At 48.5% G+C, this 27,521-nt stretch overlaps 1 protein-coding gene across 2 annotated transcripts in view; it reads left to right on the plus strand.

Annotated features, from left to right (window-relative positions):
- Positions 1 to 6,609: 6,609 nt before the first annotated feature.
- TCP11L1 (t-complex 11 like 1) overlaps positions 6,610 to 27,521 on the plus strand; it is a 35,858-nt gene continuing 14,946 nt past the window's right edge. Inside the window, exons 1-7 of one of the 2 annotated variants that reach the window (XM_075927813.1) lie at positions 6,610 to 6,719; positions 12,116 to 12,290; positions 18,530 to 18,662; positions 19,449 to 19,569; positions 21,437 to 21,657; positions 26,654 to 26,790; positions 27,282 to 27,475. In XM_075927813.1, coding sequence (XP_075783928.1) covers positions 12,137 to 12,290; positions 18,530 to 18,662; positions 19,449 to 19,569; positions 21,437 to 21,657; positions 26,654 to 26,790; positions 27,282 to 27,475 — 960 coding nt within the window. In that variant the 5' untranslated portion in view covers positions 6,610 to 6,719; positions 12,116 to 12,136. Of the gene's footprint in view, positions 6,720 to 6,919; positions 7,050 to 12,115; positions 12,291 to 18,529; positions 18,663 to 19,448; positions 19,570 to 21,436; positions 21,658 to 26,653; positions 26,791 to 27,281; positions 27,476 to 27,521 lie in introns of those variants that run through there. The other variant, XM_075927812.1, reaches the window with a different exon arrangement.

Raw genomic sequence — 27,521 nt, forward strand, 5'->3', positions numbered from 1 at the left:
CAGTGGGGGCAAGGATGGAGAGAGTTTACTGGCTTCTTTTGGGAGTGGTGCAGGGCCAGGATAGGGGTGAGCCTGCCATAGTCCCCTGCACCACCACCCAGAAGCCACCTGTGGTAAGCAGTGCCCAGCTGGAGTCTGCATTCCGAACCCTGGCCCCAGTCCTAAACCTCTCCTGCACCTCAAGCCCCTGCCCTAACCCTGAGTCCCCCTGCACCCAAACTCCCTCCCAGAGCTTGCCCCCTGAACCTCCTCCTGCACCTCAACTCCCTGCCCCAGGCTCAGCTCAGAACCGCTCCCACACTCTAAATCCTTTAGCCCAAGATCAGAGTCCACACCCCAGTGAGGATGGAGGAGGGAGGATGGAGTGAGAAGGGGCAGGAAGGAGGTGGGGCAAGGGTGTTTGGGTTGGAGGTAGATCCTGGATTGCACTTAATTTGAGAAAGTGATCTCATGCTTAAAAAGGTTGGAGACCACTGATCTAGCGAGACCACGGTGCACAGTGCACCGGTTCCAGCGCGGGAGGCGCAACTGAGCCCCTCCCGTTCCAGGGTACCGAAGATGTCGGCACCGAGGCACCAGTTGCAGTCTCTGGCTCCGAAAAGGGTGAAGGACTCCAGGGGTAGATCACCCGGCTGTAAGGCACATGGGGACCGGCACCGTCATTCTCCAGGCCTGGACTCTCCTGGTACCGGTTGTAGGGGCACGCAGAAGAGGACTGACCTACCCTGGGTGCAGAGCCTGAGTCCAATTCCAGTGCATCGGCCCTCCATTCCAGAGATGCTTGAGGCAGCTCATGAGTTCATTGAGGGGACAGCCTCATCTCCGTCCCCCTGCTCTCGGAGGAGTCTTTGCCTTTGGCACCAGGGGCCATGGTGGTACCAGTAGCTTCCTTTAAACCAGGGGCCTGGTTGGCATCAGTAACTTTGGAAGCATGGGCATCGCTGCCAGCACTATCGTTGGCCATGGAGTCAACACCTGCACCGACAGGGGTGACCTGCCAGCCCACTGGGTACCGCTGGCGGAAAAAACGCTCCAGGAACCATGCATGCAGTGCGTGCACACCTCATTTGAATGGACATGAGCCACATCTCGAAGAACAACAGTTACAGGTAAGTACGGTAACCATTTTTTCCATGTAATCTCCTTGGCTTCCATAATCCTCTCCCTGGATCCAGGAGACTGGTATGCTGCCCTTGAAGGATGTGTACTTTCACATGGCAGTCTTTTGAGGACACAAGTGTTTCCTCCATTTCACAGTGGGATCAGTATATTACCAGTTTGTGGTGCTACCTTTTGGCTTGGCAATGGTAGGGAGAATGCTTATGAAATGCAGTGGCACCCTACCTTTGGAACTGAGGGTATCTTCACTTAACCAGTCACTTAGGAACAGATATTCAAGGGTCACTCTAGGTCCCAGATCAAGGATGTGGTTGTGATGCTGCTTTCCAACTGCAGGAGACTGGGCCTGTTGATGATAAAGAAAAATCAACATGAATCCCAGTGCAAAGAATTGTTTGTCACAATCCTCGACTCCACAGGGTGATGGCATTTCTGGCACACTACAGGCTCTGGACAAAGAGAGGTCACCGTTAGCATCTCCGTATTGCCGATCATGATGGCTAGGAATTGCCTGCAAGTGCTGGATCTCATGGTGGCCTGTGCATACATTGTCTGCTATGCAAGGCTTCAGGTGTGACTGCTCCAGCAATGGCTGGCAAGAGTCTACACCCATCCAGAGATCACCTAGACCAGGTAATAAGCATTACGCCTGAAGTACTCATTGCAATGCAGAGATGGACCAGTCCCAGAACGGTCCTAGATGGAGTACCATTCGGCAGCCTGTGCCCTTCAGTGTCACTGGCATCAGATGCCTTGGAACTCAGTGGGGGGGAGGCGCACTTTGGCGCAATGCGGTTACAAGGTAGGTGATCTCCAGAGGAGTTGGTGTTGCACATAAATGTCAAAGAGCACAAGCTTGTCTCAGTGATTCTCAGTCAGCTGTCTGTCTGGATGATTTGAGTGCTCTGTTTTACATCAAGTAAAGAGCAGGGTACTACGTCTGTGGGAGTGCCACATCCACCATATGATCCACCTGAAGTCCGTTCATCTCTGTGGCCTCAAACCCATTAGCAGATCACCTCAGCAGATCTTTCTTTTCTCACCATCAGTGGCTGCTTCACTGATAGGTGGCCCATGTGCTGCTCCAGAGGCGAGGAACTCCCTGACTGGACCTGTTCTTCATGAGGTAGAACAGGAAACTTTGTCAGTTTTGCACCCCGGGGATGTGGATGATGGTGCTCTTGCAGATGCTTTTCTCCTATCCTGATCTGGAGGCCTGATGCACATGCTTCTGCGAATCCTGCTCCTCAGCAGAGTCCTGTCAAAAATCAAGAGAAAAAAGCTTCAAGTCATCTTGATTGCTCCAGCGTGGCAGTGCCTGCATTGGTTCAGCATGCTGCTGGATCTCGCAGTAGTCTCTCAGTGGACACTGCCCAGTGAGTTTATCACAGGACCATGTTTGCCTCCTAAACCCCAACCTACACCTCATGGCATGGACGTAGTGTGGTTGAACCTGGAAGAGCAAGCATGTTCCAGGGAGGTGCAACAGGTGCTATTGGGAAGCCCTCCATTACTGCAACCTACCTGGCAAAGTGAGTGAGATTTGTGTCTGAGTGTAACAACTGCCCGATGTGTTTGTCTTTACAGTCCATCCTGGAATACTTGCTTTTCCTGAAAAATCAGGGCATGGCCCTTTCTTCCATTAGAGTTCATCTAGTGACCATCTTGTGACCATCCCCAATTTGTGATGGATCTCTTTTTTCCCACACAAAGATGTCAGTTCTGTTCCTAAAAGGCCTTGGAAGGATCTTCCCTCCTGCTGAAGTTTCCATTTCTCAATGGGACCTCAATCTGGTCCTCTCCAGACTCACAGGAGAGCCCTTTGACCTGTTGGGCTCTTGTTCCCTCTCTCATTTACCGTGGAGCATTGCCTTCTTTGTAGCAGTGACGGTGGCTAGATGAGTGTCAGAGACTAAAGCCCTAACAGCAGAGCTGCATTATGCAGTATTACACAATGACAAGGTGCAGCTGTATCCCTGCGGGCTGATGGTATTGTCCTTTGGTGCTAACCAGGACTTTTTCCTTTTGATGTTTAATCCCATGCCTTATGCCAAGAGTGAGGAGAAGAGGCTGCCTACTCTGGATGTCCGGCATGCCCTTGCATTTTACCTGGAGCACCCCAACCTCTTCGGGAAATCAGCCCAGTTCTTCTTTGCCACTGTGGACAGGATGAAGGGCTTCCCAGTGTTGTTAGAAAGGATTTCTAATTGTATCATCATCTGTATCAGAACTTAGTAGGAATTGGCACACATCACCAATTGTGATGGGGACTCGAAAGAGCTCCAGTGTCCTTGACAGTATTTCTGCCCTGTGTTCTGATCCAGGATGGCTGTAGAGCTGTGAGATAGTCTTCAGTTCACGTTCTCGGCTTGCTGTGTCATCACCTGGCAGGCTATTGAAAACACTGGGTTTGGTAGGACCATGCTGCAGGCAATCCATCCATCTCAGTTGGAATGGATGTGAGCAAGCACTCCAAGAAGAAAAGACAGATACCTGCTAGGTATTCTTCCAGATGTGTTGCTCATGTCCATTCCATGACCTGCTGTCCTTCCTTCTTCCCAGAAACTCTGACAAGGGGGAACTGAAGGTGAGGGGGTGGGAGGGGAGTTGGCAGTGACCCTTATATCATGCTCTAGAGGTGCCAGAGCTAGTCCCCTATGGGTACTGTTAAGAGGAAAACTTCCGGTATTGTTGCAGGGGGTAAGTGCACATGCCTAACTGGGAATCAACATAGGCAAAATGTCTTGAACACCACTTATGGAACAAGTAACTTTTTTTTAATATGCTGATTTTAACCTGCTATTACTACCCGAGCTCTGTGGGAACTGTCAATGCCTGCTTGTACTGAATTTGTTTTAAGAGCTTCCACTCTTGAAACTGCCTTAATTATTCATGTTGCAGAGGGCAAGAAATGCCATGTGTGGTGGCTTTTATTCTACAGCAGTGCTCTCCAACCTTTTTAACCACAAGGTCACTTTTTCCATGTAAGTGCAATGTAAGATCTACCTCAAACCCAAATAGTGCTGCCCCACTTCCTTCCCACCCCTTCTCTGAGGCCTCACCCTGCTCACTCCATCCCCCTTCCTTCCCTACCAGGCTGGCATAGGGGGTAAGGTGTAGGCTTTGGTCAAAGGATTTGGAGTGTGGGAGGGGCTCTGAGCTTAGCCTAGGGTGGGGGATTGAGGTTTAGGATGGGATTCAGGGTGCAAGCTCTGCGTAAGAGTTTGGGTGCAAGGAGACTCAAGTCTGGGGCAGGAGGTTGGGGGTAGGAGGTGATTCAGGATATAGGATCTGGCTGGGCACTATTTAACTAAAATAGCTTCCGGCTGGTGGGGCCGTGGGGTTAAGGCAGGCTTACTCCTGCCCTGGCCCTGCACCCCTCCTGAAAGCAGCTGCCATGTACAGCAATGCCTCTATGGCTACAGGCACTGAGCCCACAGTTTCTACTGGCCAGAGGTCCCCCTTATTGATCAATGGGAGCTGCAGGAGCGGTGTCTGCAGGCAAGGACAGCATGTAGAGACCCCCTTCTCTGCCTCTCTCAGGGGCTGCAGGGAGATGCTAGCCACTGTCAGGAGCAGCAATTCCCACAGGGATAATGACTCCAGCCATGCCAGGTTAGGCATGTTAGAACTCACTACTCAAAAGAATTACATTTAAGTGTAAGAGAAATGTAAAGTATGAAATGCACAGACCAGTCAAACTAACCCACTTTGCAAGCAGTAAAAAAAATAACAACCACCCTACGTATGTGTTGGGTCGAGAGCTGAGAGGGAAGGACAGTGTGTAAGAATGACAGACACACACACACTGTGTGAGAGTGACAGAGATTTGAATTGCTAAGCTCCCTCCATCCCCTTCTCTCCATGTGGAGCTAGGGTATGGGGGGAGGGACACCCTGACATCAGCACTCTCCCACACTCTGCACAGCAAGTAGGATGCTCCTGGGGGGCAGCTCCAAGGCAGAGGGCAGGACAGTGGAACAACTGAAGTGCCAGCTTCCCAGCCAAACCAGTCAGGGTCACCTGTCAGAGGCTCCAAGATCTACCCGTAGATCCCAGTCTATTGGTCGGTGACCACTGATTTAAAGCTACTATCATGTACTTAGAGCATTTGCATATAGAAAACTTCTGATATTGAGTAATGCAGAGTTTGGTGTAAGGAAAAACCCACTAATACGTTGTTCTGGAGGGAAAATATTGTCTACAACAGAATGGATTATCCAGACTTGACTAAATACATTTATGAAGAATATATAACTGTTGATACTGCCCTGATGCCCCTCGCCCCATTTAAAAAAAAGAAGGGACTTATTCTAGAGCAGTGAGCCTCATATTTTTTACCTTACACTCACCCTTACCCCTTCCATCCTGCCTTTCAGAGCCAGGAACAGGAGTGGGGCTGCAGCTCTGGGAGGGGGAGACATGGACTGGGTAAGGGACCGGCAGCTGATGCTACAGCTGGGACAAAGTTTCCTCTAAGCTGGGGGAGAGGTGGCAACACAGCCTTGCCCAGCCAGGGGCTTCGTGCATGGTGCTGCCTGACTTGGTGGGGTTGATTAAGCAGCTGCATGGCCATGCTGCCACACAGCTTAGAGGGAACCCTGAGCTGAGGGCAGGGCTGGGTGATGTTCCCTCCGTATGCCCCCTATGTTCCTCCACAACCCTCTAAGGGGGCATGCCCCATTGCACAGTTTGGGGACCTCTGAGTTTTAGAGCCATTATTCAAATATCTGATTATTGGAAAAAACTGTAGTAAGTGAAGTGGGGACACACAATGGTCCAGTATTCCATTAGAAAAAAGCAAACTACTTATCACACTGATACAGTTGAAGGGAGCTCAGTTAATGCACTATTTGCAGATGGAGCTGGGCCAGAAGAAATGTGGGCTGAGACCCAGCTGGGGAGTAGGGATGTAAAAGTGTAACAATGTAAATGATTAATTGATAAGCAATGCTTATTGGGTTCCATTATGGCTACCTGCTGGCTTCTCGGATGGACCACCAGCCCTGCTCTCATACTGTTGTATAATAAGCTATCTAGCCTAAGGGCTTTTAGGGTTCCATTACAAGCCCTGCCGTGAAGCAAAACAACCTGGTTGCGTCTAGACTGGCATGATTTTGTGCAAATACTTTTAATGGAAAAGTTTTTCCATTAAAAGTATTTGTGCAAGAGAGCGTCTACACTGGCATGGATGCTTTTGCCCAAAATCGTGCCAGTCTAGACGCACCCCCTGTCATTTAGCTGCAAGGGAAATTATGCACTTACAGAACTAAGGGCTCCATTTTTTTTACCAAGAGGAAATGCATCTCCGCTGTATTGACATCCCTAACGAGTCAGACGTCGGTTCTGTTTTGTTTCTTGGGTAAAGATGAGCCCCCCATCCCCGCACAGCCCCCTGCCCTTTCGTTTCTCTAGCGGCGGGGGGGAGGAACAGGTGCCTTGGAAAGGGAGCGTGCTCAGCTAATGCGTGGAGGGAGATTTTGTTTCAGGCTTACAAGTGCTGCAGGAGGAGGGCAGAGGCAGGGGCGGGCTGTGTCCCAGCGCCGGGCGGGCACGTTGGAGGGGACGCGTGTGGAAGGTTCCCGCACTCCGGACCCCAAGTGAGCCTGGCGCGAATGAAGGCGCGGGGCAGAACACCCGGCTGGGGCGGGTCCGCGGGGGGGCGGCGGCTCGCTCGGACGCCGGGATGCGGATGGGGCGGGGCCGCCCCTACACGCCAGCAGGTGGGAGAGCCGAGCCGGGCTGGGCCCGCTATTGCCCAGCGCCGCCCCGGGTCTTGGCGCCCGGTGGGAGCGCCGCGCCGCTGCCGTGTCTCTGCTCTGAGGCGCCGCCCTCGCGCGCAGAGCAGCCCGCGGGCAGAGCTGCGGCCTGGGCGCGCTCCGCTGCTGCCGGACTCCTTGTGGCGGCTGGCGCGCAGGGGCCGCCCCCAGGTAAGCGGAGCCCCCCCCCCCGCGGGCCCGGAGGGAGACCCCTGCCCAGGAGCCCGCCCCGCCCCCTGCTGTCGGTCTGTGGCTCGGTTGCCGGCCGGCAGCCAGGCCCGTGTGGCGCTTGGCAGAGCGGCGGTGCTGAGTCAGAGCGGGCCTGGCGTCCCGGGCTGGGGGCTCTGGCCCGGCTGACCCCCGGGGTGAGCAGCGAGGCTGTGGGTACAGACCGTGGCTCTCGCCATCCCGCTGCGCCTCTGCGGCCTGACTCCCTCATCCCTGCGACCCGCACCGCCAGCGGGGGGACGGAGCCTCCGCCCGGAGCCGTGTGGCCCTGTAGGCAAGTAACTCCAGCCCCGCGGGTAACCCGGCCGCAGTTGCAGGGCACCCTAATATGGGGGGCGGGGTAATACAACAAGGCAAATATCGGCTCCCTGTTTCGCCGTGGCAGTCCCGAACCCATGGCTGCTTGGCTTGGGAGGAGGCGATTCCCTTCGCTCCTACCCATGCTTGATGAAGCGGTAAGTGGGGCTGGCCCTAGGTGGATAGCGGGGGGTGTAAAGGCCCGTGGAATGAAATCAGTGGGCTGGGGAGGAGCCGCCGACGTGGGAGGATTCGGTCTATTTGGGGGATTAAGGTGCTCAGCCTGGATGGTGTCTTGATTCATGATTTTGCTACCAATGTCCCAATGAGCTGCACATGGACAACTCTCAGCACTTCTAGGGAGGAGCTTGTTGCAGCATTGGGACCTAAACATCTGGGCTACCTCTAGACTGGCATGATTTTCCGCAAATGCTTTTAACGGAAAAGTTTTTATGTTAAAAGCATTTGCAGAAAAGAACATCTAGATTGGCATGGACGCTTTTCCACAAAAGCACTGTTTGCGTAAAAGCGTCCGTACCAATCTAGACACGGTTTTGCGCAAGACAGCCCCAATCGCCATTTTTGCCATCGGGGCTTTTTTTGCGCAAAACAGTTTTTAGCTGTCTACACTGGTCCTCTTGCGCAAAAACATTTCCGGAAAAGGGCTTTTGCCCGAACGGGAACGTCAAAGCATTTGCGCAAGAAGCACTGATTTCGGAAAGTAGAATGTCAGTGCTTTTGCGCAAAATCAAGTGGCCAGTGTAGACAGCTGGCAAGTTAAACTTGCCAGTCTAGACGCAGCCCTGTGGTTGTAGTATCCCCCTCTGTAAAACGGTAAATAGCCTCTCACGGGAGCTTGGCAATGTTTGTTTAATGTTGGGGGTAGGGCTGGGATAGTGTCTGCATTTAAAGGATTAACCAATGAGCCTGAGGGCACGTGGGGTCTGGGATGGAGGTTGGGTGCAGGGAGCTTGGGGTAAGAGAGGCAATTTGGGTGAAGGAGGCAGTTGTGACCTGGGGCACTGGGCTGAACTAGGGGGCTGGATTGTGACCCTGGGGCAGGTAATTGGGGTACAAAAGGGGGTGCAGGGGTTTGGGTTGTGAGCTAGGGCAGGAGGGGACTGATCTGGGAGGAGGTATGGGTGGTACAGAGGAGTTGGGTATGTGGAGTAGGTGGGCAGAGGGTTGGGGAAGGGAGGGGCTAGGGTGCCAGAAGCAGGGTCTGGCCAGGAGACTTACCAGCCAGCAGCCATTCCTGAATCGGCCTCCCTGTGCCCCCTCCCCACTGCAGCTATATGCTCTGTGAATAACTATGAGCGCTTTGTGGCAATAGGCAGCTCCAATTGGCCAGTTTCTGGCCAGAAGCCGGCCATTGGGATTGTGCTGGGGATAGATGCAGCTCCTAAAGCTTCCCCTCTGGGCTCAGTTTTTAAAGTGAAACCACCCTGCAGCCGTGTTCCTGAGCGGCGTGCGGGTGGGGCGAGGCAAGCGGGGAGCCTGCCTGGGCCTCCCTGCAGCGTCCAGGGGGTGGATATAGTGGCTTAGTGTGCTGGATCCAGCCCATGGGCTGTATTTTGCCCAGGCCTGATTTAATTGACCAGACTCTTTACAAAAGATGCAGCTAGCTGATTCAGAAGAGGCATTGTTAAGCTTATTTAACCAATGCAAATGGAAATTGTTCTAGATGGATTCTAATGGACAGTAGTAACAATCAGCTAGATTCTAGCCTAACAAGTACTGTCTGGAATGCATAAAAGGTCTTTGCTCAGGTACCATACAAGTTCTTCAAAGCGTCACTGCACAGATAAATTGTGGAGAATAATTTTGATTTAATACTAGGGGCCTGTGTCCCCAGCTCACTGCGCTTGCCAACCCCCCTCTTGCAGGGAGTAGGCAACCCTGGCTCTTCCCCCTCCCGGCCACCAGGGAGGGCTGGGCTGGGCTTCAGCCATGCCAGCCGGGGCCCCTTCTCCCTCCCCCACTCCAGCCCGGGCTTCTTCTACCTCTCCCATCTCACCAACCCAGGCCCTCCTTCTTCTCCTGCCATGCCAGCCAAGATCCCTTCTCCCTCCCCCGCCAGCCTGGGCCCCTTTTCCTTCCCTCCCCTCTCCCAGCAATGGCGCGCGCCAGGCCCGGCTCTAACCCTGGCAGCCAGGGAGGTGCAGGGCTGCCTACCCACCCCACATGGGGGGCAGTGCGGCACAGGTAGTGCCGTGTGCACGTGGCGCTCTGAGGCGCTGCAGCCTGTTGAGATGGGGAAAGCAGCAGCGTGGCGGGCGCTGTCCCGACTCTCCCCCGTGCAGTCCCACCTGCGCTGCTCACCGCCCCAGCCCTGCCCGCAGAACTCATTTGCCCATGGGAGGGGTGGAAGGGAAGGAGCAGACAGGTCAGTGCGTCAGCTCCCCCGTGCAGTTCGGGGGTGCTCTGGCAACTGCGGTAAGTGCAGCCGCTGGGGAGGAGGTGAGTCTCCGAGGGAGCAGCCTGACTCTGGGCAGTCAGGCACCGCGCTCTGGCTCCCCAAGAGCCTGGTGGCGGGGGAGCCCCTAAAAGCCTGCTGCTGGCACATAAGCCCTGTTCCTAGTGCCTGACCCTGGGCTGCTGTACCCCCCTACCTGCCCCTAGGCTGTCACAGCTGCGATGTGGGGTCTGCTGGCTACTGTGCTACGATTCTTGGCATTGAAAGCCCTGTGGGGTGGAGGTGATGGAAGGGGGGTTATCATCATCATCGCCCTTCATGCCCACTGGTGTATAGGGCAGCAGCAAAGTTCCTCCACTTCTGTCTGCCTCTCAATAGTGCCCCTAGTGTGGATTCATGCTCTTCATTTCTACTTCAGCAGTCTGGCACCATGTTGTCTTGGGTCATCCTCATTTCCGCTTCCCTTCAGGGGTCCAGTGCACAGCAGTCTTTGTGATGGAGCTTCCATCTTTTCTGAGCACATGCCCAATCCACCTCTAGTGTCTTTTCATAACAGTGGTTGCCATGTCATCTTGTTTGCACTGTGCAAGCAGGTCCTGATTGGAAATTATTTTTGGCCAAAAAATACAGAGGATCCTCGGAAGACTTCTGGTATGAAAAGTTGACAATTTATCAAGGTCATACTCTGTCATCTGCCAGCATTCTGATCCATATAATAGTGTTGATAAAACACAGCTCTGATAAAACTTCAGTTTGGTATGGATGCTGTACTGTGATGACTTCCATACAGCATTCAGACTCATGAAGACATTTCTGGCTTTACTGGTCTGCTCTGGATGTCACTTCTGATGCCTCCATCTTGCCTGATAATACTACCCAAGTATGTAAAGCTCTCTGTGATAGGTAGGTCATGGCAATAGATCTTAACTGATGCTGGTGTCTCAATATTTAGGGTCATGACTTCTGTTATCTTTTGGCTAACTCTTAGTCCAACCTGTTTTCCGAAGATGCAGAGTCGATTTGTCTTCTCTTGCATATAATAATGCGTATGGGAGAGCAGCACGAGGTCATCAGCAAAATCAAGGTCCTCTAATATGGAGAAGACAGTCTATCTGATGCCTCTTGGCTCGTCTTCTGTTGTACGCCACATAACCTGGTCTATGACTAAGTTAAAGAGCGTCGGAGACATGACGCATCTCTGCCGTACTCCAGTCTTAACTTCAAAGCGTAGATCATTGGTCCTCACGCTGCACGTGAAATTGTTATAAAAGCTCTTAATGAGCTGTCCTACTTGTGGTGGTATTCCATATGCTCTCAGAATATGCCAAAGATTATCCCTATGAATGCTGTCAGAGGCTTTTTCGAAATCAATGAAGTTGATGAACAGCTGCCTCTGTCATTCAATGCATTGCTCGATGTTACTCAGTACAAAAATTTGATCTACACACCTCCTTCCTTTACGAAAGCCAGCCGCAAACAACAAGCTTGGTGATTTTCTTTTTAAACTTTTCCTTGTTCTTTTCGAGTAGCTGCTTCTTCAGCTTGTGCTGCTAGTTCCTGTATATGAGCTCTCTTATCAGCTCTCACCAGTTTCTTGATTTGCCGATCTGCCTCTTTGTATTGCTGTTGCTATCTTTCTTTCAATCTTCCTGATTTAGCATCTGTGAGTTTCTTCTTTAAGGTACATTTATTACCATTTGCCTTCCATGTGCCTGGCAAGATCCACACTTTTTTCTTCTGTTTCTGTTTGAAACCTAGACAGTCCTCACTGCTCTTTAAATATATTGTTGTAATTTGTTCCCATTTCTTATTAATTTCTTCTATGCTATGAGTTTCTTCTTCTAGATCTTGTGGCGCTTGAAACCTGTTTTTTACCTTACGGACAAAAGGGGAGTCAGGGCTTGGTTTGAAATAGCAATTCCAAGTGGCAAAGGAGAGCTGCGAGGTTGGGCTCGAGCTGGGAGAGACGGAGGAGGCAGAGTGATGTGATGATGTCGCTCTGTCATCATGCAGGAAAACCTTTTTTTTTTTTTTTTTTTTTTTTAAAATAGAGAGATGTGAAACTGTGTGTTCTGGAGAGCAGAGCTATTGGTCTTTCATTTTGTGGAAACTGACCAATTAGAGTGCAGCCTGTAGCATGAGAAGGATGTTTTAGTTCATTGGGGGAGAGACTAGGATGTTATGAGTTATGATTTATTTATAACTATACATGGGGGATTTTGCTGGTTTGTTTGCTTATGTTTTGCAAGCACAGGAAAAATATGTATCTATTCCATTCTGTGTGGCTTTTTTTTAGAAAGGGAAAAAAAACATTAAAATGTCTCAGAATCCTAATATTCCACATACAAGTGGAGAAAAATCAAATGATTCAGAGGATATCCAAGAGGACCGCTTGAATGACCCAGATCAGTCTATGAGAAAAAGGATACCGCCGAGTACCTCAAATCCACACAGATGCAACATCGGTCAATGTAAGCAAATCCGTTTAAAATACAGAAACGTTTTCCTTATTGTGAAAATCAATGTTTAGACTTGTTTACAAGTTCAACTAGGTGCTGTGCAATTGACTGTTGTATAATTAAATTCTGTATTGATCATTAACAATTAAATGAGAAGCAAACATTAAAGAAAAAAATGTCATTGGCTTTTCTGTCCTGTGAGGCAGCCCATAAGCAGGCTGGGAAAGGCTGCAATAAATGAATGCACCCCTCAAACACCCCTGATCCGACCGCAGTACCAGAATAAAACCAAACAAACATAATTCACTGCCTGCTGCCCCCAGCAGGTGATTTAACCTCTCCCCCCAGTGGCACCACTGGTAGTGCAATGGGGCTAAAATGGCTTCTGGTTGCTAGCTCTGTGTCCACTGCCATCACTTCCCTGCAGCCTGGGGAAGTGTGTGTAGGACCGTCCCATCCATAAGACAGTTGGCCCTGTGGCAACTGCCCCAACCATCCTATGGACAGGACCCTCCCCCCCCCCCCCAAATCAGGTTAGCCTGCAGGACCCTGGGCAGGCTGGAGTTGGCAGCAGCAGTCAGGCCCCCTTGCGCTCACCACAGCGACGGGAACCATGCTCGGCTCTGCAGCCCTCTGCCAAACCAGCCCACGCTGTAACTGGGACACTCTGCTTTCTGCTCCCACAGTGAAGCAGAGCGGCTGGGCTGGCCTGCGAGGTGGTGGCGGAGTAGAGCTGGGTGCTGCGTAGGTCTGGTTCAAAAACCCAAACTGCAAAGGGCACAGATTCCCTGATATTAGGCAGTACGCTGCCACCGTCCAAGTGAAGAAAGCCCCTTTGAGAATCTAGGAGGACACACTTGGGAATTTCTTCTTGTGAGGTGCCCCCAAGCCCTTTAGCCCTCCCCCAGGAGAGATCTTGAAAACAAAACTGTAATTTTTTAATTGCAGACCTTTCGGTCTCAGGCATGTGCACACAGAACCCCCTGCCTTCTAGGACACAGGAATCGGATCATAGGGTACGTCTAGACTACATGCCTCTGGCGACACAGGCATGTAGATTAGGGTACCAGACATAGTAAAATGAAGCGGCGATTTAAATAATCGCCGCTTCATTTAAATTTACATGGCTGCCGCGCTGAGCCAACAAACAGCTGATCAGCTGTTTGTCGGCTCAGCGCGATAGTCTGGACGCTCCCCTGCCGACATCAAAGGTATTTGTCGACCACCCTGGTATGCCTCCTGGGATGAGGCATACCAGGGTGGTCGACAAATACCTTTGATGTCGGCAGGGGAGGTCCAGACTATTGCGCTGAGCCGACAAACAGCTGATCAGCTGTTTGTTGGCTCAGCGCGGCAGCCATGTAAATTTAAATGAAGCGGCAATTATTTAAATCGCCGCTTCATTTTACTATGTCCAGTACCCTAATCTACATGCCTCTGTCGCCAGAGGCATGTAGTCTAGACGTACCCATAGACTTAAAACGCTGATTTTATTAACAAAGAAGGCATAATTGGTAAAGCACACTTGGTTGCTGGGTGTGACAGAGCAACTGAAAAAAACAGATTAAAAATACAGAGACTTGCTTCCGCAGGGTTCAGTTAAAAAGTCATTGTGTGGGGTCATGGCGACTCAGCACGGAGGAGTTCACAAGCCAAGCAATTGAGAAAATACCCTGGTTGTGTCTGTCTAAATATTCCCTATGCAATTATGTATCCGTTGTTCCAAGGATTAGTCCTTCATAATCATGGGCATTGCTGGCAATCCCAGGCCTTGCTCTTGTCTCAACTCATCTCTCCTAGCTCTGGCTCTGCACTCGCATAAAAGACTCTTCATTGGCTCTCTTGGCTCCCTGCTAAAACTTCCTGGAGACCCACTGTGTCTGGGCTAAACACTTATAGGCAATTGAATTAACTGAATGGACGGGCTGCCCAGGAAAGGGTAGTACCATCCCATTCATCACAGTGTGTGAGAGTAAAGGTAGAAGTCAAGTGTTAAACACAGACCTCTGTACTGAGAGGTAGCAAGTCATGAGAGCTGGGTAGAGAAGGGGGTAAGGTCAAGAGTGTGTGTGTCAAGAATGCTCAAGTGCATTCTTCAGCATACAGATGAGATGCTTAGCTATGGACTTCCTTCTTGGTCTTTACTTTGTCAAACAGCACATCAGGAAAAAGCCCTTTGATTTAAATACAGGTTCAGTGCACTGCCTATGTGTTCATCACTTAAGACCTTTCAGTAGTCCCCACAGGCAATGGACAGGATCAAACCCTAGGCAGTAATAGGGAAGTGTTTAGAGTACAGGCAGTCCCCGAGTTACGCGGATCCGACTTACGTCGGATCCGCAGTTACGAACGGGGCACTTCCTCTCCCTGGTCTCGAGCAGACCAGGGAGAGGAAGCAAAGCGGCGGCGGAACGCGCGGCCAGCTGACAGCCCAGACGCTTCTGGGCTGTCAGCTGGCCGCGCGCTCCGCTCTGCTCCCCCCCCCCTGCAGACCAGGGGGTGGGGGAGCAGAGCAGAGCGGCGGAATGCGCAGCCAGCTGACAGCCCAGACGCGTCTGGGCTGTCAGCTGGCCGCGCGTTCTGCCGCTCTGCTCTGCTCTGCTCCGCTCCGCTCTGCTCTGCTCCCCCTCCCCCTGGTCTGTAGACCAGGGGGAGGGGGAGCAGAGCGGAGCACGCGGCCAGCTGACAGCCCAGAAGCATCTGGGCTGTCAGCTGGCCGCGCGTTCTGCTGCTCTGCTCTGCTCTGCTCCGCTCTGCTCCCCCTCCCCCTGATCTGCAGGGGGGGGGAGGGGGGCAGAGCGGAGCATGCGGCCAGCTGACAGCCCAGATGCGTCTGGGCTGTCAGCTGGCCGCGCGTTCCGCCGCTCTGCTCTACTCTGCTCCCCCTCCCCCTGGTCTGCAGACCTGGGGGACGGGGAGCAGAGCAGAGCAAAGCCGCGGAGCCCGAGGGCAGCAGGATAGCCACGGCGCGTCTGGGCTGTCCCGCTGCCCGCGTGTTCCGCCGCTTTGCTCCCCGTCCCCCTGGTCTACAGACCAGGGGGACGGGGAGCAAAGCAGAGCAAAGCCACGGAGCCCGAGGGCAGCAGGATAGCCACGGCGCGTCTGGGCTGTCCCGCTGCCCCCGTGCTCCGCGGCTTTGCTCCGGACGCCTGTGGTACAGCAGCTGGGGCGCTGCCGGTTGGTCCCGTAGCGCCGCTCTGGGTGCCACTGGACCAACCCGGTAGCACCCCAGCTGCTCTGCCCCAGGTGTCCCCTAGTCAGCAGCTGCTGAAAATGACCAGTGGCTGACTACAGGAAGCCCCTGCCCCGGGCTTCCTGGAATCAGCCGCTGATCAGTTTCAGCAGCAGCTGACTTGGGGATGCCTGGGGTTCTTAAGTTGAATCTGTATGTAAGTCAGAACTGGCGTCCAGATTCAGCCACTGTTGAAACTGATCAGTTTCAGCAGCGGCTGAATCTGGACACCAGTTCCGACTTACATACAGATTCAACTTAAGAACAAACCTACAGTCCCTATCTTGTACGTAACCCGGGGACTGCCTGTACTGGATGATCTGAAGAGGTGCTTATGACAAAGTGGTACAGGTAATTCTTTCTTAAATGATATTTCTGTATAGGTGATAATTGGGGAAAGGCTTCTTAATGAAAGGCCTGTTCCATGTAGACGGTTGCTACCAGCATAAACCTGTTAGTCTGTCTAAAAAAAAATCTATTCCAAATTAATCCAGTGTATGATTAATATGGATAAAGGGGTTTTATTTCAGTATGGGGTGCTGTGTGTGTAATGTGTTTGCCAAGACTGGAATTGCAGCTTCAGGCCTTCTCTGTGTGTCTGCTACTAGCATTGACCTCAGTCCTGCTACAAGCACAACTTGAGGTGCTCCTGCTTCTTAGAAGGTCAACAGCAAAACTGCAATTGACTTCAGTGAATGCAGTGTAATGTTCCCTCTAAACTATTTAATCCATGTGCAGAATAAATTTTATGTGCACTAAAGCATGTGCACCACCAGTAGAAACACATTCTGTGGGCTGTAGATGCTCTGCTAATCAGCTGGCCAATATTTGGATCTCTTCTGGGTGACCTCCGAAGCACTCCTCTTACAGGGAAAACTAGTGCATTGTTACTCCCTTCATAAATGCCCATTGTAGCAGCAGCATCTCCACCCTTTCTGCTGTGTGCTGCTAACGTAGTGGTACTTCGCGTGTCACAGCAATATCAATATCACTGGGTGATATGTAACCTATCTCGGGACAAATTAGAGTGCTACTTCCCCATATGTTCAGGCAGCTGATGATATTTTCAAGACTTGGCTTTGCCTCCCATTGACCTTCCACCTCTCAGATTTCTAGGGAAGTGGTTCCCAACCTTTTTTATCCACGGCCTGGCAAACCCAGTCACAAACTTTTGGTGGCCCTGTAACATTTTATTTTCATATTCATTATTTGCATAAAGAATGAAAATGCAAATAAAGTGTTACCGGTCCGTCAAAAGTTTGTGACTGGGTTTGCCAGGCTGCAGTATAAAAAGCCTCGGCTCCCCAGTGCCAGCCCTAACCCTTAGAGACCCCCACCCCCTCATTACCCCTGAGTGCTAGCCACTGACCCCAAAGTCCCCTGCACCCAACCCCCCCATTGTTGGCCTCCTGCCCTCAGAGCCCCTCAATGACAGTCCCCCATCCCAAATGCCTCAGTGACAGCCCTCCACCACCAGACCTCCCCCCTTGCCAGCCACCTGTTTCCAGAGCCCCACTGCACCCAACTCCCCCAGTGCCAGCCCCAGTCCCCAATATTAGCTTAGTTGCCAGATCCAGCCCTGCTCCCATAGCCCCCTCACTACTAGCCCTGCCCTCAGAGCCCCCCAGTGCCAGCTCCACACTCAGGATGCCCTAGTGCCCCCCGGTATCAGCTCCCTTGCCCTTTAGAGCTCCCCGCTACTAGCCCTAGCCCCAGAGTCCCCCCAGTATTAGCTTCACCCCCAGAACCCCCCAGTGCTTGCCCCGTTCCCCCCCCCCCCCATCTCCTAGCCCTAAGCTTCTTCCCTGTGCTCTTCCACGGCTGGGAGGAGTCCCTGCCCTTTCCCAACGCTGGTTGGCTGAGAGGTGGGGCAGAACATGCTTCTTCCAACAGTCTCAGCAGGAGGGGAGGCGCTGGATGGTGTATCCCCCCTCTGGCCCCCAGAGCTGCTGTGGCCCGGAGCCAATCCGTGGACTGGCCTTTGGAACTAGGGATGTTAGAGTATAGTCGATTAAGCAATTAACTGATAAGCAAAAGCTTATAGGTTAATGCTATAGACTACATGCATTTTCCCCCTGCTGCCACCAGTGAATTTTTTAGCAGGCTGACCAGCAGCCTGGCTCAGTCCTGCTTGTGCCAGGTCTGGGACCTACCCCACTGTGGTTCTGCATTTAAAGCGTATTAGGAGCCAGGTGGGCAGGCAGCCGGCTCAGTTCTGGCTCATGCTGAGTTCGGGAGCTCAACCTCCCGCTACCCTCAGAGGCAGCAGTGAGGAGTGACAGAGAGCAGGTCCTCGAGGGGAACTGGTTTTTAAACTGGCTCCCCTCGCAGACCAGCTCCCACCTGGAAACCCGCGCTTCTGCTTCTCTATCAGATGCAGCAACACAGAGTGGCAGGGGACTCCTCGGGAGTGGGGCCGGAGTGCATTGGCAGCTGGCTCCACCCCCAGGGGCTACAGAATAGTCAAGTAACAGATCAGAATTGGTGAGGTTAATTGACTATTCCATTAATTGATATTTAAGATCGCTATTCTGGACCTAGTGTCCTCCTTCCTTTACTAGCTAATAGAAGCTGGGCCTACTCCTTGTGTGATGTCCTGCTGCTCTGCTCCCCTCTCGTTCACGTGTACACTTTCTAAGGAAAAGGGGTGCTCATGCCATTCCAAACCCGCGTCTTGCCATGCTCTGAGAGCTGGAGCAACTCTGATTCCCTTTGAATATATGGGGTGAGTGACAAGAGAAGACCTGTGGCACTGGCACACAGGGTACACTTTGGGATCATTAGCAAGATGCTGGTTTCAGGAAAGGGGGGCAAGGAGGTTGTGGAGAAGGGAACTGTTCTCTTGCATAGTGCTGATGGTGACATTATAAGGGCTTTACAGATATTTTGGAAGACAAGATCCCTCCATGCCCTGTAAAGAGTATAATTAAAATGGAAAGGGGTCCAGAAGGGTGGAGAAGGATCTTGCCTCCAGCTTCTGAAGGAATAATGAAATGTCAGATATTTGTTAATATTACAGCTAGTCTCCCTTGGCATGTGTCGATGGAAGAGCTGATGGAAACGGCGAAAGGAGTTTCCAATATGGCATTAGCACATGAAATTGTAGTCAATAGAGATTTCAAGATTACGCCTGCTGAATTTCCAGAAGGCAGGTAAGACGGTTACTGGTAGCAATAAAAATAGTCATTTATATCAATCCTTTGCATGTAAGAGTGGAATATGCAGATCCTTTGGGGGAATAATTGTTTGAAAAGAATCCTGATGAGTTTCTTAGCTTTTCGCTGCTTCATTCTAGCACCACTATTTTATTTTTCTGTATTCTTAGGCTTGTTCTACGCTGGAAAATGTTGTTGGATTAACTATATTGGTTGGGTGTGTGACAAATCCTTACCCCATAGCCAGCGTGAGTCCCTGCGTAGATTGTGCTAGGTTGCTGGAAGAAGGTTTGTCAACCTAGGTATTGATTCTTGGGGAGGAGGATTGCCAGTGGAAGAACCACTTCCTGCATCTGAAGTGTAGACATGCCCTTAGACTGCTCTTGGAGCAAATTGTTACCTCAGTGCTATTATGTTCTGGTTTTACTTTTTACATTTTACCCTAAAAATTTGCACCACTTTTAGAAAGCTAATGGTTTACGTATCGCTAAGAAACACTGATGGTGTTCATGTGAACATGCAATACATTATGATTTTCCTTTCTTTATAGATTACATTTAGAAATAGCATTTCCTAGATGTTTTTAAGGGTCTCTTGTTTTGTTTTCATCTGCTTTGAATACGTGTATCTTTTCTGCTGTGATGCCAGCCATTCCAAATCATTCCAATTTATATGCTTCTGTGCTTGATTAAAATGACAGTTTGCTTCTCCTCTAAACCTTGCTAATTCATTACAGGTAATATACTAACTATCATCCTTTGATATTGTTGTGCTTACCAACAGCCTGGAGAAAACTGTAAAAGAGATTGTACATAAAGCTTTTTGGGATTGTCTGGAAGCCCAGTTAAGCGAAGATCCACCAACATATGATCATTCAATTAAACTTCTGGGGGAGATTAAAGAGGTAATAATATTTAACATCAGAAGTAATTTACAGAAATTACATGGCAAATAAGCAAAATATATACACACAGTTGTTGTACAGAGATGGCGGAATACTTTGTAAAAGTCTAGACTATAGCTAGAGCCCTGTAAATTTGCAGATATCTGCTTCTATATCCGTGGGTATTTGTGTCCACGGATCATTTTTGCATATGCGGAAACCAATTTTGTATGTGAGCAGGGCTCTAATGATAACCTTGCCTATAGCCTGCATACGTACCTTGGGGGATGGGAAGGGGATTAATCATAAGAAAGCAAGAAATGACAAGTTGTGTTAAATGAAGGGAAGGTTTAAGCTGATGATAATTTAATTCTGAGGTTGCAGAAGCAAATGTGACCTTAATTATGTGTATTATTATATCATCTTGAGGCCGCGGTCTAGGTTTGGCAATGCATAAGAACGACCATACAGAGTCAAACCAATGGTCCATCTAGCTCAGTATTCTGTCTTCTGATGGTGGCCAAAGCCAGGTGCCCCGGAGGGAATGAACAGAACAGGTTCTATTTGCTATTGCCCAATCCCAACTTTGACAAACAGAGGCTAGGGACACCATTACTGGCCATCTTGGCTAATAACCATTAATGGATCTAGCCTCCATGAACTTATCTAGTGGTTTTTTGTTTGTTTGTTTGTTTGTTTGTTTGTTTTTAACCCTGTTATGATGTTGGCCTTCAGTATCCTCTGACAAGGAGTTCCACAGGTTGATTGTTGTGTGAAAAATACTTCCTTTTGCTTTGTATTTAAACCTGATCCCTGGTAATTTTATTTGATGACCTCTTGTTCTTGTGTTACGAGACTGAGTAAATAACACATTCTTTATTGAATAGGATTGGTCCCAGTATAGACCCCTGGGGAAAACACTATTTACCTCTTTCTAGTGTGAGAACTGATCATTTATTATTAACCATGAGAGGAGCTCACTTCTTATCCCATGACAGCTTGGTGAGGCTCCTTGTCAAAGGCTTTCTGGAAATCTAAGTACACTGCATCCACTGAATCCTCCTTGTCCACTGGTACCACCATTTTTTTAGCAGGTTTCCTGCTACTGATGTACAAGTTTTTATTCACTATTGCTTTGAGTCTTTGGCTCGCTGTTCTTCAAATGTAATTCAGAAGGCCAAAAAAGAATTCGAACATGTCATATATTGCATAGCCATTTGGCCTTCTTCCCACCAGTGTGAAGAAAAGTTTCTGGCCCAAAGAGCATACGATCTAAGTAGTACCGCTATGGGTGTCAGATATCATGTAATTGAATAGTCATGTAGCAGCATGAAATCTTGTTGGTTAGTCCCCGGCTGTAAGGATGGGGCAGAGAGGTCCACGGGAGCTGATACTCATGGGGAGCCTGTGTATATTGGCTCCGCCCTGCCCCCCTTACCCTCTGCGCTGCTGCCTTTCTAGCAGAGGCAGCAGCACGGGGGGAAAGGGAGAGGTAGATCCAGTGCTTGTAGAGAGCAAGCTTTTAAGCCAGCTCCTCATGGGCACCAGCTCCTGCTCTTCCCACCCACAACTGCTGCCTCTGATACAGAGGCAGCAAGGAGGGGGGGAATGTGTGGGTGGTCGATAAGATTAATCCATAAGCCCATGCTTATTGGTTAATCATATAGTTGTCTATACATTGCCATCCCTAAACTCCAATACTATATAGAATGTAGGAACACTGTGTTTTTAAAAAGATGTTGTGTATTTTTTGTGGCCCCTACATTTTGTAAACTCTAATGAGCCATAGAAATCCATTTTGAAGGTGGTTGTTAATTCAGTTCCTTTGTAAGGCAGTGACGTAATGTTTAATGTGAAAAACTAATACAATGAAAATTATTTTTTTCAGGCTCTTCTATCCTTCTTGTTACCTGGTCATACTAGATTAAGAAACCAGATTACAGACGTTCTAGATCTGGATCTGATAAAGCAGGAGGCAGTGAATGGAGCACTGGACATTTCTAAGCTGGCAGAATTCATCATTGTAATTATGGGGACTCTTTGTGCTCCAGCTAGAGATGAGGAAGTTAAGAAACTGAAAGACATTCATGAAATAGTCCCACTATTCAGGTACTGGAATGACATGATGGAATTGCAAGGATTCACACTGAGGGTCACTTAATTGTATTTGGTTATAGATCCTTGTTAACTATCCAGATTTTGCCTGAGCATGCTTGTGGAACATACAGTCTGCTAGCCAAAAAAATTTTCTAAGAAATATAAAGCAAGCGGGGAAGGGGGCAGCAGAGTTTATAAAGAAGAAAATTCCAGCAGCTATTAGCAACGACCCTTTTGGTTCTGATGGGCTAAAGGTAAACGTTTGTAGCTTTCTCCTTGAAAACAGTCTTTCTGAAATGTCATACATAGATAAGAGAAAATGTTCTGGATATTGAGAGACTGATTTAAGAAAAATTGTGAATTCCTTCACTTTTAATTTCTGCTGATATATTGAATACTTTAGAAAATAAGTGTTTCCTCAGCTTTAGGCTCTTCTTCAGCCAATTCTTCCCTCCACTCGAGGAAAGTATATAGGGCTTAGATGTCATTTTCCGTTTTGTTACTATCTCACTTAAATTAAATTGTGGAAGATCTCAACAACTACAGGGAATAGGGATGTAAAATCCTGGTTAATTAGTTAACTGGTTAAATGTAACCAGTTAACCGATTAAATGGGGGCTGGGGCTGCTCTGGCTGGGCTGGATCTGCTACGGGCCAGGAACTTCACTGGCCCACAGGTTAACCATAATTGGTGAGCATCATGTAACTGGGTGATGCTTATGGGTTAACCATTCACACCCCTGAAAGTCATCAGTAATGTCATTGGTCTCTCTTGCCTGATTAAGATATTTCCTAACATTCTCTAATTGTAAGGGTTTCCTTAAAAGAGAATACCTTTTTGGAGAATGGAAAAGTTGTTCACACGTAAGTAGACACTGAAGTTAATTTCTTCCATGACCTTTAAACTTAGCGCATGTCTACACTAGAAAATTATTTCAAAATAACTTATTTTGAAATAATAATAAAAAAACCTGCAGCGAAATAGCATGTTCACACTACTGGGAAGCCTCAACATTAGTCCCAGATAGGCTCCATTAATTTGGACTCACTACCTCAATTTAAAGCCCCAGGAAGCACTGGTGAGTAATTACGCTGAATGACTCTGGGGAGGAGCTATTTCGAAATAGCAGCAATGGATCATCCACACTACTGCTATTTCAAAATAACTATTTTGGAATAAGCGTTATTCCTTGTGGAAAGCAGGAGTTATTTCAAAATAACCAGGTAGTATGGATGCTCTGCTTGTTATTTTGAAATAACTCCCTGGTGTAGCCCAGGGCTCCGTTAGCTCCATTTTGGAGCAAAGATTCACATAGGAGAGAGTAAACAGATGCATAGCAGTAAACATCATATTAGGTTGACAACTCAAGTCTTTCCTACATTCAGCATGTGATTATCATAGAATCATAGGACTGGAAGGGACCTCGAGAGGTCATCGAGTCCAGCCCCTCGCCCTCAAGGCAGGACCAAGCTCCGTCTACACCATCCCTGACAGATGTCTATCTAACCTGTTCTTAAATATCTCCAGAGGGGGAGATTCCACCACCTCCCTTGGCAATTTATTCCAATATTTGACCACCCTGACAGTTAGGAATTTTTTCCTAATGTCCAATCTAAACCTCCCTTGCTGCACTTTAAGCCCATTACTCCTTGTCCTGTCCTCAGAAACCAAGAGGAACAAATTTTCTCCTTCCTCCTTGTGACACCCTTTTAGATATTTGAAAACCGCTATCATGTCCCCCCTTAATCTTCTTTTTTACAAACTAAACAAGCCCAGTTCATGAAGCCTGGCTTCATAGGTCATGTTCTCTAGACCTTTAATCATTCTTGTCGCTCTTCTCTGTACCCTTTCCAATTTCTCCACATCTTTCTTGAAATGTAGCGCCCAGAACTGGACACAGTACTCCAGCTGAGGCCTAACTAGTGCAGAGTAGAGCGGCAGAATGACTTCACGAGTTTTGCTTACAACACACCTGTTGATACAACCTAGAATCATATTTGCTATTTTTGCAACAGCATCACACTGTTGACTCATATTCAACTTGTGGTCCACTATGACCCCTAGATCCCTTTCTGCCATGCTCCTTCCTAGACAGTCGCTTCCCATCTTGTATGTATGGAACTGATTGTTCCTTCCTAAGTGGAGCACTTTGCATTTCTCTTTATTAAACTTCATCCTGTTTACCTCTGACCATTTCTCTAACTTGCTAAGGTCACTTTGAATTATGTCCCTATCCTCCAAAGAAGTTGCAACTCCACCCAGTTTGGTATCATCTGCAAACTTAATAAGCGTACTCTCTATCCCAATATCTACATCATTGATGAAGATATTGAATAGTACGGGTCCCAAAACAGACCCTTGCGGAACTCCACTTGTTATCCCTTTCTAGCAGGATTTAGCACCGTTAACAACAACTCTCTGACTACGGTTATCCAGCCAATTATGCACCCACCTTATCGTGGCCCTATCTAAGTTATATTTGCCTAGTTTATCAATAAGAATATCATGCGAGACCGTATCAAATGCCTTACTAAACTCTAGGTATATGACATCCACCGCTTCTCCCTTATCCACAAGGCTCGTTATCCTATCAAAGAAAGCTATCAGATTAGTTTGGCATGACTTGATCTTCACAAACACATGCTATTCCCTATCACTTTATTACCTTTCAAGTGTTTGCATATGATTTCCTTAATTACCTGCTCCATTATCTTCCCTGGGACAGACGTTAAACTGACCGGTCTGTAGTTTCCTGGGTTGTTCTTATTCCCCTTTTTATAGATGGGCACAGTATTTGCCCTTTTCCAGTCTTCTGGAATCTCCCCTGTCTTCCATGATTTTTCAAAGATCATAGCTAAAGGCTCAGATTCCTCCTCTATCAGCTCCTTGAGTATCCTGGGATGCATTTCCTCAGGACCTGGTGACTTGCTGACATCTAATTTTCCTAAGTGATTTTTAACTTGTTCTTTGTGTATCCTATCTTCTAAACTTACCCTCTCTCTGCTTGTATTCACTACGTTAGGCACACCTCCAGACTTCTCGGTGAAGACCGAAACAAAGAAGTCATTGAGCATCTCCGCCATTTCCAAGTTTCCTGTTACTGCTTCTTCCTCCTCACTGAGCAGTGGGCCTACCCTGTCCTTGGTCTTCCTCTTGCTTTTAATGTATTTATAAAAGGTCTTCTTGTTTCCCTTTATGCCTGTAGCTAGTTTGATCTCATTTTGTGCCTTTGCCTTTCTAATCTTGCCCCTGCATTCCCGTGTTGCTTGCCTATATTCATCTTTTGTTATTTGTCCTAGTTTCTATTTTTTAGGACTCCTTTTTTATTTTGAGATCATGCAAGATCTCCTTATTAAGCCAAGCTGGTCTTTTGCCATATTTTCTATTTTTCCTACACAGTGGAATTGTTTGCTTTTGGGCCCTTAACAACGTCCCTTTGAAATACTTCCAACTCTCCTCAGTTGTTTTTCCCTTCAGTCTTGCTTCCCATGGGACCTTACCTACAAGTTCTCTGAGCTTATCAAAATCTGCCTTCCTGAAATCCATTACCTCAATTGTGCTGGTCTCCCTTCTACCTTTCCTTAAGATCATGAACTCTATTATTTCATGATCACTGTCCCCTATACTGTCTTCCACTTTCAAGTTCTCAACTAGTTCCTCCCTATTTGTTAAAATCAAATCCAGAACAGCTTCTCCTCTGGTAGCTTTTTTAACCTTCTGAAACAGAAAGTTGTCTCCAATGCAGTCCAGAAACTTATTGGATAGCCTGTGCCCCGCTGTGTTAGTTTCCCAACATATGTCTGGATAGTTGAAGTCCCCCATCACCACCAAATCTTGGGCTTTGGATAGTTTTGTTAATTGTTTAAAAAAGGCCTCATCCACCTCTTCCACCTGGCTAGGGGGCCTGTAGTAGACTCCTAGCATGACATCACCCTCATTTTTTACCCCTTTTAGCTTAACCCAGAGACTCTCTACACAGCTATCTCCTACGTTCATCTCCACTTCAGTCCAAGTGTGTACATTTTTAATATACAAGGCAACCCCTTCTCCCTTTTTTTCCTGTCTGTCCTTCCTGAGCAAGCCGTACCCTTCCATACCAACATTCCAATCATGCGTCCCATCCCACCAGGTTTCTGTAATACCAATGATATCATAGTTGTATTTATTTGTTAGCAATTCCAGTTCTTCCTGCTTATTACCCATACTTCTCGCATTTGTATATAGGCATCTAAGATACTGATTTGATCTTGCCTCCCTGTTGTGCCCTGACCCTCCTTTCTCCTTGCCATTATAGGCCATAGTCCCCCCCCACCCCATTTCCAACCCATCTCCCAGTCCCGCACATTCAGCACTTTTACCTGTGGGCTTTGCTCACCTGTCCCCGTCGAACCTAGTTTAAAGCCCTCCTCACAAGGTTAGCCAGTCTGTGTCCAAACAAGGCCTTCCCGCTCCTGGAAAGGTGAACTCCATCTCTGCCAAGCAGTCCTTCCTGGAAGAGCACCCCGTGGTCAAGGAAGCCGAAGCCCTCCTGGCGACACCATCTTCGCAGCCAGGCATTCACCTCCAGGATGCACCTCTCTCTGCCCAGGCCCCTACCTTTGACAGGAAGGATCGAAGAGAATACCACCTGCGCCCCAGACTCCCTCACCTGTACTCCCAAAGCCCTGTAGTCACGCTTGATCCGCTCAGTGTCACACCTGGCAGTATCATTTGTGCCCACATGGATGAGTAGCATGGGGTAGTAGTCAGAGGGCCGGATAATCCTCGACAATTATGTTCTAAGAGAACTGATCTGTGAAAAAGATTCTACTATGTTCTCAGTTTCTTTACAGGGGAACAAGCCTCATTGCCATGGCTCTTTCCCCAGGGTTCAGGTTAATAATAGAATGTTTTTTAAAAGTTTTTAACAGTTCATTCCCTTGGACAATTTGTGCTAAGTCTTGCAAATTGTACATTTTAAACGTGTGCAGCCTTGTTTGAAAAACTAACTTTTTTTTTCTTTTTCAGAGCAATTTTCTCTGTATTAGACTTAATGAAAATGGACATGGCTAACTTTGCTGTTAGTAGCATTAGGCCACATTTAATGCAACAGTCTGTTGAATACGAAAGACAGAAGTTTCAGAAGATTTTTGAGAAGCAACCAAGTATGAATTATTTTCCTCCTCTAAATTGCATGTTGTTTCTCAAACAAAAGAACCCACCAAAATAAATAGTTTGCTCCATAATTCATATAGTGATACTTGTGGTCCCTAGGCTTTGATTAGAGAAATTTACTGGAACAATTCTGCATTAAAAGACCAAAAAACAAACCCAGATCCAGGATATCAATATAAGATACGACTCTCTAAATCAGCTTCCACGTGCTAGTCTCTCACACAGTATCTCTCTCCAACTCTCTGTAGTATGCCAGAGTAACTTGTAGCTTCTCTCCACGAGGTTCTCCATATTCATTTGTGTTTGGTATCCAGATTTTTTTGAATCATAAAATGAATAAAACGCATCTCAGTAATTAGCACCTGGAATAGTTAGAGAGCGTACTAGTGGAATTATTTGAAAATTATTCATGGACAGGCGGGGGAGGAAGGTTGACTCCTGAAAGTAAGATTTTTTTTTTAACCGAAACACTTCCTTTCAGACTGTCTAGACTTTGTCACCGATTGGTTGCAAGAAGCATCAGATGATCTTGCCAAACTGAGGCATACAAATCCACCTTGCCCTGGCACTGGAGCTGCTGCTAGTGTGGTTTCTGCATTGTGTCCTGTGGCTGTACAAAATCGGGCATATCTAAAGCTGCTTAAGTGGGATCATATGCACAGGCCTTTCCCAGAGGTAGGTATTTAAGAGAAGACTTAGCTTCTTTTATTTCATTTTTATG

This window comes from Pelodiscus sinensis, chromosome 4 (genome assembly GCF_049634645.1).
Source record: "Pelodiscus sinensis isolate JC-2024 chromosome 4, ASM4963464v1, whole genome shotgun sequence".
Classification (NCBI taxonomy): domain Eukaryota; kingdom Metazoa; phylum Chordata; order Testudines; family Trionychidae; genus Pelodiscus; species Pelodiscus sinensis.